The sequence below is a fragment of the Petromyzon marinus genome, chromosome 3 (assembly GCF_048934315.1).
Source record: "Petromyzon marinus isolate PM22_M1 ecotype Great Lakes invasive population chromosome 3, UKy_Petmar_22M1.pri1.0, whole genome shotgun sequence".
NCBI lineage: Eukaryota > Metazoa > Chordata > Hyperoartia > Petromyzontiformes > Petromyzontidae > Petromyzon > Petromyzon marinus.
The window spans coordinates 99203-113555 of NC_133669.1; the positions used below are offsets into that span (position 1 = coordinate 99203).

General features: G+C 39.3%; 1 protein-coding gene across 1 annotated transcript in view; it reads right to left on the minus strand.

Moving 5' to 3' along the window:
- Positions 1-3256: 3256 nt before the first annotated feature.
- Positions 3257-14353, minus strand: part of GNL2 (G protein nucleolar 2) — a 32782-nt gene continuing 21685 nt past the window's right edge. The window contains exons 12-17 of the mRNA XM_032969062.2: positions 12223-12330; positions 10586-10907; positions 9131-9362; positions 6482-6561; positions 5722-5831; positions 3257-4304 (exon numbers count right to left, since the gene is read on the minus strand). Coding sequence (XP_032824953.1) covers positions 4152-4304; positions 5722-5831; positions 6482-6561; positions 9131-9362; positions 10586-10907; positions 12223-12330 — 1005 coding nt within the window. The 3' untranslated portion in view covers positions 3257-4151. The remainder of the gene's footprint in view (positions 4305-5721; positions 5832-6481; positions 6562-9130; positions 9363-10585; positions 10908-12222; positions 12331-14353) is intronic.

Genomic DNA, 14353 nt, shown 5'->3' on the forward strand with positions numbered 1-14353 from the left:
AAAAACCCAACTATAATAACTATGTAATTTACTGCATCAACTGTCAGCAAAGCTTACTTTAGTTATGAGCATAAACAAGTAAATCAGGGGAAAAAAATAATATTTCCTGTATCTTATTGATGAAATAGACATACATATTTCTTTATAATTGCGTTTTGTGTTCAGCTTATCCTTCCCCCACACCTGATTAGCACGGTTGGCCACGTACGGTGCAAAATAAGTTCAACATACGAAATACCAAATTGTGCACCGTATTAAGCTGGCAATAATTACCACAATCATGATGGCAATATTAAGCACATGTTTTGTGTACGGTAAAAACTCTGGCGTACCAGACACAAATTAAAATATATTTCTCCTGCCCTTCATTCTATTCCTAGCTGTGGCTGACAGCCATTTCAGGAGGACCTTGGGTTACACAACTCCTGTATAAAGGGAGGCAGCCCTCACCCATGACATAGCCACATCAGTATTATATATGGCTCAGGTGCAGGATGCCCTTTTGACTTGTTACAGAAAGTTATGTATTTTTTAATCCAGGACACAATCATGGATTTTGATGTCATAGTTCTTCAATTAAAGACTGTAAAGTGTTAATGAGAGATTAGACTTCCAGAAAACCTCAGCAGGTAGTACTTAAAAGGTATTGGCAGACTCATAAGATGTCTCCAAAGCCTTTCCTTACTAGATAGAGGCCTCACACGGAGAGGGAAGGGTTACAGGTTGATCAAGGGAATTACCTGAAACTACCTTCATTAGAAAGACTGCATGCAGTCTCAAAATGGTCGTTCGCACCTGAAGAATGATACAAGGGAACAACAAAGCTGGCAATGCTCCCACACATCTGAGATAACAACCACTCAAATGGCCACCTTTCAAATCACAAAACAGTGCTGCAAATGGTGTAGCTTCACTGATGTCGCAATGACCGAGTCGAGATGCCTCTACATGACATAGCGACGCAGTGCCCTGAAAGAGTACTCAAGTACATCGCGTCCACACAAAACGGTCAGGTTGGTACATGTGCAGATCACGATTTCATTTCTGCGTTTGCATTTGAGCGGTGATTCTGGGTATTCAATCTGAGTAGTGTTATGGAGGCCGGGGGGACATCCAACACATCGCGTCTGCATTCTCGTCAGTTACCTTCCCTGTCTACAATTCATTGTTGTTGAAATTACTATTTGTAAATTTGAGATTCGAATTTTATATTTGTGAATATAGATGAGGAACGTAGCTGTGAGTGATGTAAGTAGAAACAGCTGTATGGCTCCTTCAGGTATGCAAGTTGCATCTTTCGCTGAGCACGTGTATGACAGCACAGCAGGGAAGAGATGCATTCACAATATCTCAACACAAACGATTACTATCAATTACCTATTTCTTCTGAGCTACGATCCTGGCAGGGCTTTAAGCCTCTGGCTCATCCATCTCGGTTTTTTAGTTAACAGTGGTTTGGTTGTGCCTCTTATTATTTTTAAATGCTTTTACATTTTAAGAACACACACCGACATGTACTTATGTTGAACTTCTTTTACACTATAGTAGCCAACCATGCTAATCGGAGGTGCGGGGGAAGAACCTAAACACAAAAATCAGTTGTAAAGAAAAGAGTTTTCAATATATGTATATTAACAATCTTGTCCATAGCAAATCCCACAAGACGAACCAAGTGATACAGCTAGCTGTACCAAGTGATACAGCTATTCTGCTGTGACTTCCACCTGAAGACGGAAACTTGTGTTGCCTCCGAAACGTCGTGATACAGCTATTCTGCTGACTGTTCCACCTGAAGACGGAAGCTTGTGTTGCCTCCGAAACGTCGTGATTTAATTTAGTTTTTATTTTACCTACGTGACTTTACCGAAAAAACCAAGGAGTACTACCACAGAGGCAACTTAGTTTGTAGACGCCAGGGTACTGTATGTCCGGAATCACATCTTTTACAGACGGAACTAGATCACAGATTTTATGTAATGTGTTGAATCGGACCTGGATCTTGTTTATTCAAGATTTTGGAAATATTTTTTGTGATCCCCGCAAAGTAGGGTAAAGTGATGGTTTTGAAAGGCTCGAGGGTCCTTCTTCATGGTTGGAATGATAGCTTTGCGGATTGTGTAGTCGGAATAACCATTAGCCTTAAGAGCTTGGTGTACGTGTTTGAGTTCACTGGCTATGTGTTCCTGGTCGGATATGCAGTTTCCCTTCTACATGACTTTACTGAAAGAACCAAGAATACCATTACCTGGTTGATAACATCCTTCCAATGATTGTTCAATTTGTATCCATCTTCTCGGTTGAAGTTTTGTCTATGTCTATATATCTGGATGGCTTCATGAACAAACCTTTGATAATAGTCTGAAGGTTTGCAGAGTACCTTGGTGTCGGAAAAAAACAATATCATGCGAGCCCACAGCGTTATAACAATGGTCAGCTACGGCAGATGTATTGGTTCTGCCATGTTTCAGATAGACGTCGTTTCGTTTCCCCATTGTAATTGCTACCACAGGTACAACTCAGTTTGTAGACTCCAGGGTATTGCATGTCAGGAATGACCTCTTAACACAGATGGGATTAGATCACAGATTTTGAGTATTGTATTGAATCGGACTTGGATCTTGTGTTTAAGATTTTGGAAATATTTTTGGTAACACCTGCTATGTATGGTAACGTGATGGTTTTGATTGGATTCAGCTTTGCGAATAATGCGGTCCGAGTACCCATTCATCTTGAGGGCTTGGTGTACGTGTTCCAGTTTGCTGGCTAGGTGGTGTTGGTCGGAGATGCAGTGGGCCCTATGGTGTAGTGTTTTGATGGAGGAATTATTCTGTGCCGGATGGGTGGGAATCAGGTTTTAGATAAGAATCTGTGGGTGGCTTTCCTGTGGACAGTGTCCCAATGAGCCGTCAGGCCTCTTCTCAAACAGAACATCCAGGAATGGTAGTTTACATCCTTCTCCACTTCCATGGTGAATTTGATGTATGGGTGTATGGAATTAATGTGGTTGAGAAATTGGTTCAATGCTGGCAGGCCATGTGGACAAATTACAAAAGTGTATCTACACATCTCTTCCACAAGGACGTAGGGTGGATGTCTGAATGGCATGTTTCAAATTTCTCTATGAAAACATTCACTATCACTGGTGATAAGGGGGAACTTATGGGGGCATATTTCATTTTGTTTGTAGAAAGTACTATTCCAGGTGAAGTGTTGGTAAGGCAGTGCCTAACAAAAGTTTACAAGCAAATCATCTGGAGACAGTGAGATACTCTTTATTAGAGAGACCAAGTCAGCTGAGTTATGTACTGCTGAGATAGTCTTGCCCGTGAATGGAAGCAACATTATTAAAATGTTTCCAAAAGTCAAGGTGCATACTTAATACATCTCACAAGGTTTAAAACTGAGATTGATAATTGCAATGTTCATTGGGATGTTGACAGAAAGATAAGTTATTCAAATTTGTGGTGAAAGAAATACAATTGAAACAAATACCCTTTTTTCTGTTGTCTTCAGGGAAATTACTTTTATGGGCACTTGAGATTGACAAACACTGTCTTGTCCGCAGCTGCAAAGGTTCACATGCAAATAAAGACTGGTTGTATTTGAAGTCCCCACCTTGTGTATACTTTTATTAGTCACTGTCCCAGATAATTTTTATGAGCATTTATTGTGATTTTAAAGTAACATAAGAATCAGTGTAAGGTATAGGAGATGCACTGCACCAGGTGGTGTTGCAATGTCCTGACTGCAGGACCACGCGATTATAAATGACACTACCCTCTCTATTACAGCTATCGTCATGGTGCTTGATTGGAAGCTGCGATACAGTACTTGCAGTGAATCACGATAAAGCTATGACCTCTGATATATCCCTTAACAAAATGTCTTGCATTGTGTTACACCAGCTCAACAAGATGTGCTCTGGCCTAATGAGTGCAATAGATCTCAAATGTTGCGTGGCCTTCAGAAGTATTCCGAGATCAATGACCATGAGATATACAACAATCTATAGTTTTTGCTATATGGTAAAATTGATTGCTGAACTTTGATACAGAAATGAACACTGCATGAATTAACCACAGCAACTCTACTGTGTGTTACAAAAAGCCTGATTGGCATTACATTTTTGTATTATAGCAAAAAGTTAAATATTATTTTTTTCCCTTGGATTTTCCTTTTGAGTTTTTGCTTTGCGATGTCTCTGTGGTCTTCTTTTTGTTTCGATTCTTATTCTTCACATTGTGCGTTTCGTAATATCGCACTCCCACTTTCTTGGACTTCTGGGATCGATCCAGTTTCCGTCTCTATGAAAAATAAATAAGAATTCACACATTGTTACTGTTTGTACATCTAATACACATATACAATTGTCTGAGTGATGGATGTAATTTTAAATGATGAAATGTATAAGCTACAAAACAGATATTTGTCATAATTTTAGTTGCATCTCCTTCAATTGGGAAAACATCTAAAATTAAAACGGAATTTTGGGCCTTCCATCGGCAAACATTCGTTATTTATAATGTAGGCTTATGAAATGAACCGACAAGTGAAAATAAAACTGTGACATGAAATTAAATTTTAACAATATGAATAAAGTAGCTCAAAATTTCCAAAAAATACCCCACTGCATCTCAAGCACACTTAAAAAGTATGGAATACTAACTTTACCTTATAACAATTCTGCTTTCTTCGATCTCTTTATAAAACTAGACATTGTTTAATTTAAGTAGTATTTGCCGACCAGCAGGTCACAACTGCCAACAATTTGCTTTACATTTTTACACATTTTATTCACTTTGAGTAAAACAAATTCCTTTATAGAGTGAGAAGATGGGGAGCAAGCCAAGTGCCTCATCAGTGTGAGCAGGTTTAAAGTCTCAATTATTTCATATAAAACCCACGTGGCCGACGGCTATGGACAAATTCACCTCTAATATGCTCCAAGCAAAGGGGCTGAGTACACAGTTTGTGTCGGCCACTTGTTAGAAATAAACACATTTTCAAACTATTGCACCTCCTGCCAAAAAACTCACAACTTGAAGCTAAACAACCAGAAACCTTGGCTTTTTGCGCCATTTTTGTTGCAAATATGGGGGGGTTATTTTGCCAAAAATGGATAAAAATGAACATTCACCGACTCACAAATCAGGCCCAAAGTGTCTCCAGTCAAATGATTTCTCGGTTATGTGCTTCTACATCAGCAATCATATATAATGGCAGATGCCAGAAGCCAGTCCCCTCCAAAAGATAACCATAGGCCAATTCTCAAAAAGTGGACCTCATTTCACAGCTCTGGAATTATGGACTACATCAATGGCCTACCTTGTAAACATTTACAATTGTAAATGTTGTGTGTTTACTCTCCAACACACCGGTGCTGTACTCTTAATGAATTGGCATGTTTTATTTACATGACAAACCTGGTGGCAGGTTTGACTATACATTTATATTTAAGCGATCTAACCCAAAAATCTCTATTATGGAAAACATGTGACTTTGTGGCCAGTGTGAGATTTGTTTTCCCTTGTTCTGTTAAAATACAATTGCTTTCACTGATGAATAAAAACCAGAGGCTCCTAACCTTCACATGTGAGAAATTGCAATGGTGTGATGGCCACAGCCAATGAGCCTGATAAATATTGACACAACCCTTACTGAATATTGTGGCTTTAAAAACACCGAAGGTCACCACCGAAACTTAGATGTGATGGGCCAAACCTGTTTGGAGGTCATCTTGTCCTGCCCCTCATCACTCCACCACTTCTCTTCATCATCTCCACCAGGCTTCCCTTTCTTCTTCTTGGCGCTTCTCTCATCCTCCTCATTGCCTTGAAAGTGAGCAGTAAATACTCAGGATGAACTCAGACTACAACCACAATCTCGACTTTGGGTCTTTCGGTAAAGTCACGTAGATAGGTTCAAAGAAAATAACAAAAACTAACAAAAAACTATGACGTTTCGATCGCAACCTATCTACGTGACTTTACCAAAAGACCCAAGAATATGAATTCCTGCAGTCACAAAAGCTGTAAGTCAAGGTGCCTTAGTAGTTTAAGCAAAAGCCAAAAAATAGAAATACCCTTTATTCAAGAAAGATTAATTGTAATTTAAGATATTTTCAGGATACATTTGACAAATTCGTTTATCAACATGTGTGGAATGAAATTGGGAGTTCCTGGAGAAAACATGCATTAGCAAACTAGTTTTTGGTTTCTTTGGCATGTGTCATATAAATGCATCCCAAAACACATTACTATTATGATATAACTGCCACATACCATCGATCATACATGCAATGTTTAATCCATAAAATATTCATATTTCTTTAATAAAACATTTCAGGATTGTGAAAATGCATTTAATTTTTCACTGTGCTATAGAATGTAGCACCAAGACAAAGCTGCAGACTAACGCCCATTACTTCTGATTCATGAGAGGTCAGCGGCTTGAAGTTCATCTCCGTTGACTGGGCACACACCTTGGTTTGAAGGTCGCTTCAACTTTTGCTTTGGATCCTCCGTGTGCATGACCATCTTGGTACTGAGAGCCTTTGGTATCCTTTATTTGGGATACACAGTGAAAAAAATTACCACCCTTGCAAAACTTGCAATATTTAGAAGCTGCTTTCGAATTATGGCAAGAACGGTGAACATACTAAGATCATACGAAGATGTGATGTTCAACATACCTTTATTGCATTAAAAAACTACACATCCTGAGAAAGTTACCAAGAGATACATGGGGGAAAAGGACATCCTGTATTTATAATTTTCGGTTTTGATTTAAAACAGCTCAGTAGGAAAATTACAATCACTGATCGCCTTCGTGTATGTCAAATGAAAGTTTCTTTTTATGGAATGTCTCTTTAAAACAAGTCTAAACTCAATTAAATTATTGTTTTACCCTATTCCTCTCTGGAATTCAGCAGACGAAGGAAGCTTAAAACACGTTTAATGGTTTTGAAGTCATCAGAATATTTTAGCAACCGATATATGCACAAAACCTCCAACTACCTAGCCCGCTCAGACCATAATGAGTTGTGATCGACACAGCACTTAGCTGATATATGAACACAGGACAACCCCAATCTATTCCAGCTATTATAAGGCCATCCAAGGCATATTTTGAAATATTTAAAGTTAAAATACATTGAGACATGTAACAATCATAATGTTCCAAAATACTAAATAATTTAAAACACTACTCAAACAAAAACAAGGATGTGCTGCTTATTGTTCTGTTGTTCTGGAAATGTATACTCGGAATTGGCCGTTGAATGTTGTTTTAAAATAATTGTTTTCTAATACAACCTTGAATTTTTGTTTCATTCATTTTGCCATGATTTGATTCTCACATTTTATTACAGCAACACTTAATGGACTGCTGTAATGAATCCATCTGTTTTTGGCCCTCACATGAAAGATGTATGTTTATCCACAGGCATGTTAAAGTTAAGTGTGCTGTCACAAACCTGGTTCTGGGGTGTGACCTGCTCAGTGTGAACTGGGGAACACAAGCTGAAGCAATTACACTTAGCGATAATCTGAGACTCAAATTGATAAACGTGGCAATTCCTACCAATTATTTTATTGTAAATGCTTCCCATTATCTGTATGTCATGTACTTACTGTTTTATACAATTCTTTCTAAACCTGCATATTACTTCCGTACTTGTGTAGTGGGTTCCACTGAGGCGCACACTCGAACTTGGAGGCAACACGTTTATTTTTTAACATAACGGGGTAACTATATTATCACTCGACGGATAATGATCTAGGGTGGTAACCACCACGAGTAACCACATAACCACTTGACGGGATAACTATAAAATCAGACCAGGTCAGCTAACACGCTGCCTGGTCCACGATGTCGTGCGCATAGCACGAAGACCGAGTACCGAAGACAGAGACTAGCACGGCGGGTTGATTCCAGAAGACAGCCGCGATTGCTCTTGGGCCGTCCCTCTTATGATGCCGAGCGTGGCATTACTCCGCCTCCGGCCACGCCCCCTTCTGAAGGATCTGGAGCCAGCATCACGTGTCCCTCAAGCCCCTTTTGGCCCCCTTGCTACCCCGTGCTGGTCACGTGTCCTCTCGGGTTCACCCAGACGTTACGTCCTCACCCGACCTCTCTGCCACTGTCACTCAAACTATGCCCCCTAGGGGCCCTTCCGTTCGATACTCATTTCGGTTCTAAAGAGAGGCTCCAAACATACAGTACCGCTCTTCTCTCGGTACTGGCGCTACACCAGTGACTCTATACATGCCACTACATGTATCATAATAAACATTCCTAGGACTCAGTTATAAAATGAATATTCTCCTGGCTTGCATAAAAGAGTGCTTGTTTTTCCAAGAAGTGCAACATTTTTATTTGAGAAGTAAAAAAAATGGTGCATTAACTCCTTGACAAGTGTAAATAAAATGGAAAAAGTTACACTTCCATAATATACCTTGCAACTAAAAGTTTGGCTCAATTGAAGTAAACACTTTCAGTAAGTATGAAAACACACAAATAAAAGCACTTGCCAACACACACAAGTTCGCACACTCAAACTGCCATGCCTAGTACTGCAACTGCTGTAATCAAGGGAGACTGCTTACAGCAGTGGGCCTTTGATTCCGATACTAATGGTTCATTTCTTGGCCACACGAGTATGCCAATTGGTGCCTCCAATTATTGCACACTGGGAGATGGTAGTACTGCCAACACCACCAGAAATTATAAGCTTATAAAATCACTTAATAGCTTACAACACTAGTTGGGCACAAAACGTTAACTTGAATCCAGTTAAATACAATATAAATGTTGTTATGCATGTACTGCACAAGAAAATGTAAAATTTTCTTAAGTTATAAATGTGTATGTTTACTACAAAACGTGTAAGCTACCCACAAAGTGGGTTGCTGAGGGTTTACTATACAGAACTCAGTAACATTTCACCAATTCAAATTCAAGCATCCCATGAAAGTATTAATTTCTGTTGGGTACCCTATACTAGCACCAACTCAGAGATAGAGGTAGCTTTGGCTTTAACATTTATGATGCGAACAATCACACAGGGTCAGAATACAAATCTAAAGCTTATCCATTCAGAACAAGAATCCTGAGAAGGAATTGTACATACCTGATGGCAGAAAACCTCTTGGCCTGGGCTTGAGCCAGGAACTTTTTATATTTGTCAATCTTGGCATCAAGGTCTCTGATGACGCTTTTAGTGGACTTGGCTTCTTGCTTCTCTCTGGCACAGGAGGCACTGTCTTCAGTTGCACCCTCCACATCCTCCGGAAGCCCCACATTAGGAGGCCCGGCACCTTCATGCCGGTCAGAGTTCTGCTCATTGTCTGAAAGGCTGTCATCTGGTAAAGAGATCCATATGTTTAGCAGAACCAAACCCACCACATCTCACAAGTTACTATCCGAATCGATAATTCGTTTTCAGAAATTCCATCGGCCCTTCCAAGTTTCAAGGCTTACAGGTATTTTTTTAATAGAATATATAATTTAGTTGTACAGTAGTTTAAAGTTATAAACATACACTCGTGCATTAAAGTGCTCCTTAAATTAAAATACAGTAAGTTTTATTCAATGTTCCTTCATTGTTGTTTGACTTGCATCCCACTGGGATTTTTTTGCACACAGCGTTGGTGTACGGTGCTTTTTTCAGGAATATTTTGCTGTTTTTTTTCATGGATTTTCTGTTTGCACAGTCACATAGTCACTTTAAGATGTTTTCTTGTTCGTGTTTTTGTTTGTTGTGATTGCACCCGATTCAAGAGCCGAATGGCTCACACGGCTATACCAAAATAAATGAACTGAAATGAAATTATTGATAACTTAATGGATATATATTGCAACATGAATGACTCAATGTGAAGTTAATGCTTGTGATGTGAAAACAGGATCAGCTCACCTCACACTCAATGGCTTATCACCAGTTAATTTGATGCATACCAATCAATCACCTCAAATGTTTTAAATTAAACAATGTTTTTGTGATACTGCATTGGTCGAGATGCAAATGCATCAATACAAACTCAGCCCATGTGTTAATAACACTGTGGCCCTAAAAGTTAAAAGATACATAATAGGAGACATTTTGGGAAATAGCCCTTCTTCATTAAAAAATATGCACTCACAAGTCGTGGCACAAAACCATGACAATTGGATACGGTGAGTAAACCCAGGGGCATCAGTGTTTTTTTCAAATGAATGTTTTTCAATGTCAATACTTCATAGCAATGCATTGTGTGTATACCATGGCAAGACAACACATACTTGAATGTTTCTATACTTGGTAACATTTAAATAACCTTGTTAGTCTGAAATTGAAAAAATAATTGCTTGGAATGTACAGTCATCTGTTAATGGAATATGTATTTGGAAGGCAGACAATACTATAAAGATTATATCAACCGGCATGAGCCCCAAAGCAAGGTTTGCCAAGTACCAACATTCGCTGTGGCCATCAAATTAACCCGTCACCAATTCAAGTGCACTAGAAGTAGGGGTAGATCAGCGTGTTGTAGAAGTGTGCTCTGCCAGTTGAACAGGTCCACATGGAGTCAAGGCGAAGCCTCACCCACCCACAGCTCCATATAGCAGCCACCTTTGTCATCTTCATTCTCATCCTCGGATGGCAGCTCGATGGGTTCGAGAGGGAGGAGATCGTCTCCAGAAAACTCCAGTCCCACACTGATGATGCTGAAGTCCTGGTGGACGCTGGGGTGGACCACGCTGGCTGAGGCATTGACCCCCTCTTCCTGCTCCTCCTCCTCCACCGCGACAGCATCTCCTTGCCCTGACACTTCCTGGCTATCAACGGGATTGCTCGCAACTTCTGTATCCTGCGTTCTTGCGTCTGCTCCAACCTCTGCTTCATTTTGGGCTTCCGTGTTGACTCCCTGTACACAGTGCATGATCAAGATGTATTATAAATGTTGAGTATGTTTAAAATATCGTTGTTTCCATGTATCGGAAGCTTCAAATTGACATTTGCCTGACCTATATTCTTTAGTTCTATTCGGTAAAGTAATTTTTTACCTACGTGACTTTACTGAATAGAACAAAAGAGTATGGATCCTTGGAGTCACAAAAGCTTCAAATCTAGAATTTGCCTGACCTCACAAATTAAAACTCTTTTTCATAATTGCATCTGTTATTGTAAATGTCTTAACGAAGGAATTTTTTTATACTAAGAAATTAGCTAATTAAAATCAAATCCGCTAAATTACCAGAAATTGCATATTTACCCTTGTCATAAAAAACAAGTTATGGCAGTACAAATGCCTTTTCCTTCCTAACAGCTTCGATTGTAGACCGGTAGTCTTCTGTTTCATAATGGAGGGGCCTATAAGGACCCTTCTCACTTAATGAACAGCACTTCATTTTGATTGACAAAGACAAAACTGTTAATCACTTATTTAGGGACATCTTATTCCTGTTTTGATTTACAGAAACTTGTGTAATGAAGGTAAGAAACATATTTTCGGGCCTTCTTCAACTGGGTAACATTTTTATGAATGAGCCTGTGGTAATCATACTATCCACAAATGTTTACATTTTCAATGTTTGTGTTTCTTAATGAACAGAAAATAAACATCCCAAACGGTGCAACACAACATCGTTTAGCCACCATGGCCAGATAAGCCCTACCCTGTCCTCCGAGCCTTGTCAGAGCTCGGTTATACTTTGGGTCATGTAGCAGTGTAAACATCTATTTGGCATTTTTTGTTTGTATATTTATTGTTAAGATTACCCGTAATTTATTTCACACAGCACATATGGTCAGACTTCCTAAATGCACTTCATGCAGGATATGGCGCAATAATTCTGAACAGTAAGCTTTGCTGCACACAAGTGTGAAGACGGTAATGTATTATGGAGATGGCTTTGTGGTTGAATGTTCTACAGAAAACTCACCTTCATTCTCAAATATTTTTTTACTTGGCACCTAATGATGTTATGGAAGATTTTTTTTTCACATACTGCTTGTTCTCTTGCAAGATTTAAATAATCTTGGACAAGATTTGCACAAATTTTACTAATGGGCATAGTTTTAACTATTGAACATTCACACACAATATTAACCTCAAGGGAAATAACAGTGAGTGATCCTGTGATTAGGGCACTATTGGGAGGTTGTAAATTCAATGGATGCCACGATAAGCAGCAGGCTAAGCAGGTGGTAGGTTCTGCTGCTGCTGTGGAGCCACTTACCTTCACACCCCCTGGGGCTGCTGGCGGCTTCACAAAGAATGGGATCCTACCCCTCTGGAAATCATTGAGCACCATCTTGGCCACGGTCTGGCAGTCTGGCTCCCCACCCTGACCAACACAATAAGGGGTGGGGGGGGGGTGATGGGCACACGTTCAAGCAGCCAGCAGCGGCAACACCTTCCACCCATAAACTCCAAAACTTGCAGGGCACTAGAAGCAGTGGGTGGCCGTTAGATAGGCAGCCTGAAGACTTGATTGTTTGCAGAATTATACTTTGTATGTTTTTGGAAGTTTATTTCTAAACACAAACACGGGTTACATAATGGTCAAGTCAAATTTAATTCAAGATTAATGAGCATGAAAGCAGTGCTTAACTCTCATTCACAACTATGAGCCAAGTGGCAATTCCACATTCCTATGACAGGATACTCATTATATCAACCCCAGAGGGATGAGGAGTCAATCCCCAACCATGATTAGAACTCGCAACCGTCCCATTGAGAGCAGCTCTCTCCTGCTGAGCCACATGGCCAAATGTGTAACCTCATGGTGGCCTCAAATGGAGAAATGTATTGATTATATTTGCTGATTACAAAAAAACACAGCCGAAAGTTATTTTACAATAAATTGAACCAAATTACTAAAAAACCGGAACAATTTGAATATTTATCTTGCACGACTAAGAGCATTTGTAAGTTGCTTTTCATGAAGTTGAGTTGTCCAAAAGCACTCCTACCTCACGTCCACCTCTTTATTTCAACAGTTTTATCCCAGTCCACCTTAAATAACTGACCTAGGTACACAATCATTTGTTGTCCAGTTGTGCCCCTACAACAAATATCTTACATTTATTTAACAGTACTTAATTTTTGTATTGCTCATGTGTCGTGAGCCAAACTTTTCAACTTTCTTAATTTAAAATTTGATTTAAAGCTTTCGTGACTGCAGGGATTCATATTCTTGGTTCTTTCGGTAAAGTCACCACGTAGAAGGGAAACAATAAAATAATAAAAATATAAAACAATAAAATTAACACGACGTTTCAACTGCAACAAAAGCAAGACTGTGTTGCAGTCGAAACGTCGTGAGAATTGTATTTTATATTAGTATTATTTTATTGTTTCCCTTCTACGTGACTTTACCGAAAGAACCAAGAATATTTCTTAATTTAGTTTATTATTTTATTAACTTCTTTAATTATTCAGTAATTCTGAATTCTTGAATAATTAATTTTACATACCAAATTTCTAACGTAAAAAGTGCTTCGATTGGCACATATCTATTAAATATGGGTCAAACAGAAATTTACAAAAAAGTTTAAAAACTGAAAAATGCAGCAAAAAGCACAGAGGTGCATGCTTAAAATGGCAATGAAAACCAGAAAGAGGAATGCACGTGTTACAGAACATACGCAACTTAGAGGCAGGGAAAGGCAGGGAAAGTTGCAAGAAGGGATTATGGCTGGTGGTCAAGACTAACAACAGAACGGTAGCCAAAGAAGGGAACATTCTCAAAAGGGACATCCCACTGCAGAGATCGCAGCGATGAGATCTGCTCGTTTTCAGGACAGAGATGAATTGTTGCATTACAAGACCAAACACCATGCACAGATTATATACAACTATATTTAAATGCATTCAATTACATTATGAAAGAAACAAAACCAAAATATTAAATTAAATAAATTAAAATAAATTAAATCACGACTTTACCGAAAGAACCAAAGAGTATGAATCCCTGCAGTTATGAAAACTTCAAATCTAGATCAAAATATTAAACCCAGGTTTCCTTTACAAAGTCCACCATGTGGCTGAATAAGCTGTCCTCAACTCCAAGCACGTTCTCGATCAGCAGTTGCAACATATTTTTTGTGTGACCCATAAACGGAATCACACAACTAGCTCCCATGTGGGCCGAGAGGTTCATGTGAAAACGTCGCAAACACAACTTCACCTAATGGAAAAGAACGTCACGTTTGCGAATGATGTCATATTCATGAACGAAAGGCATAGTCGCCTGTTCGCAGTGAACAGCCCACTTAGCCAATAGCTCACGTAAATCGGTGCTCGCACCGTGGGCTCAAAATGGCCCATGGGCTAACTGGTGCACACTCCTGTTCTAAATGAAATAA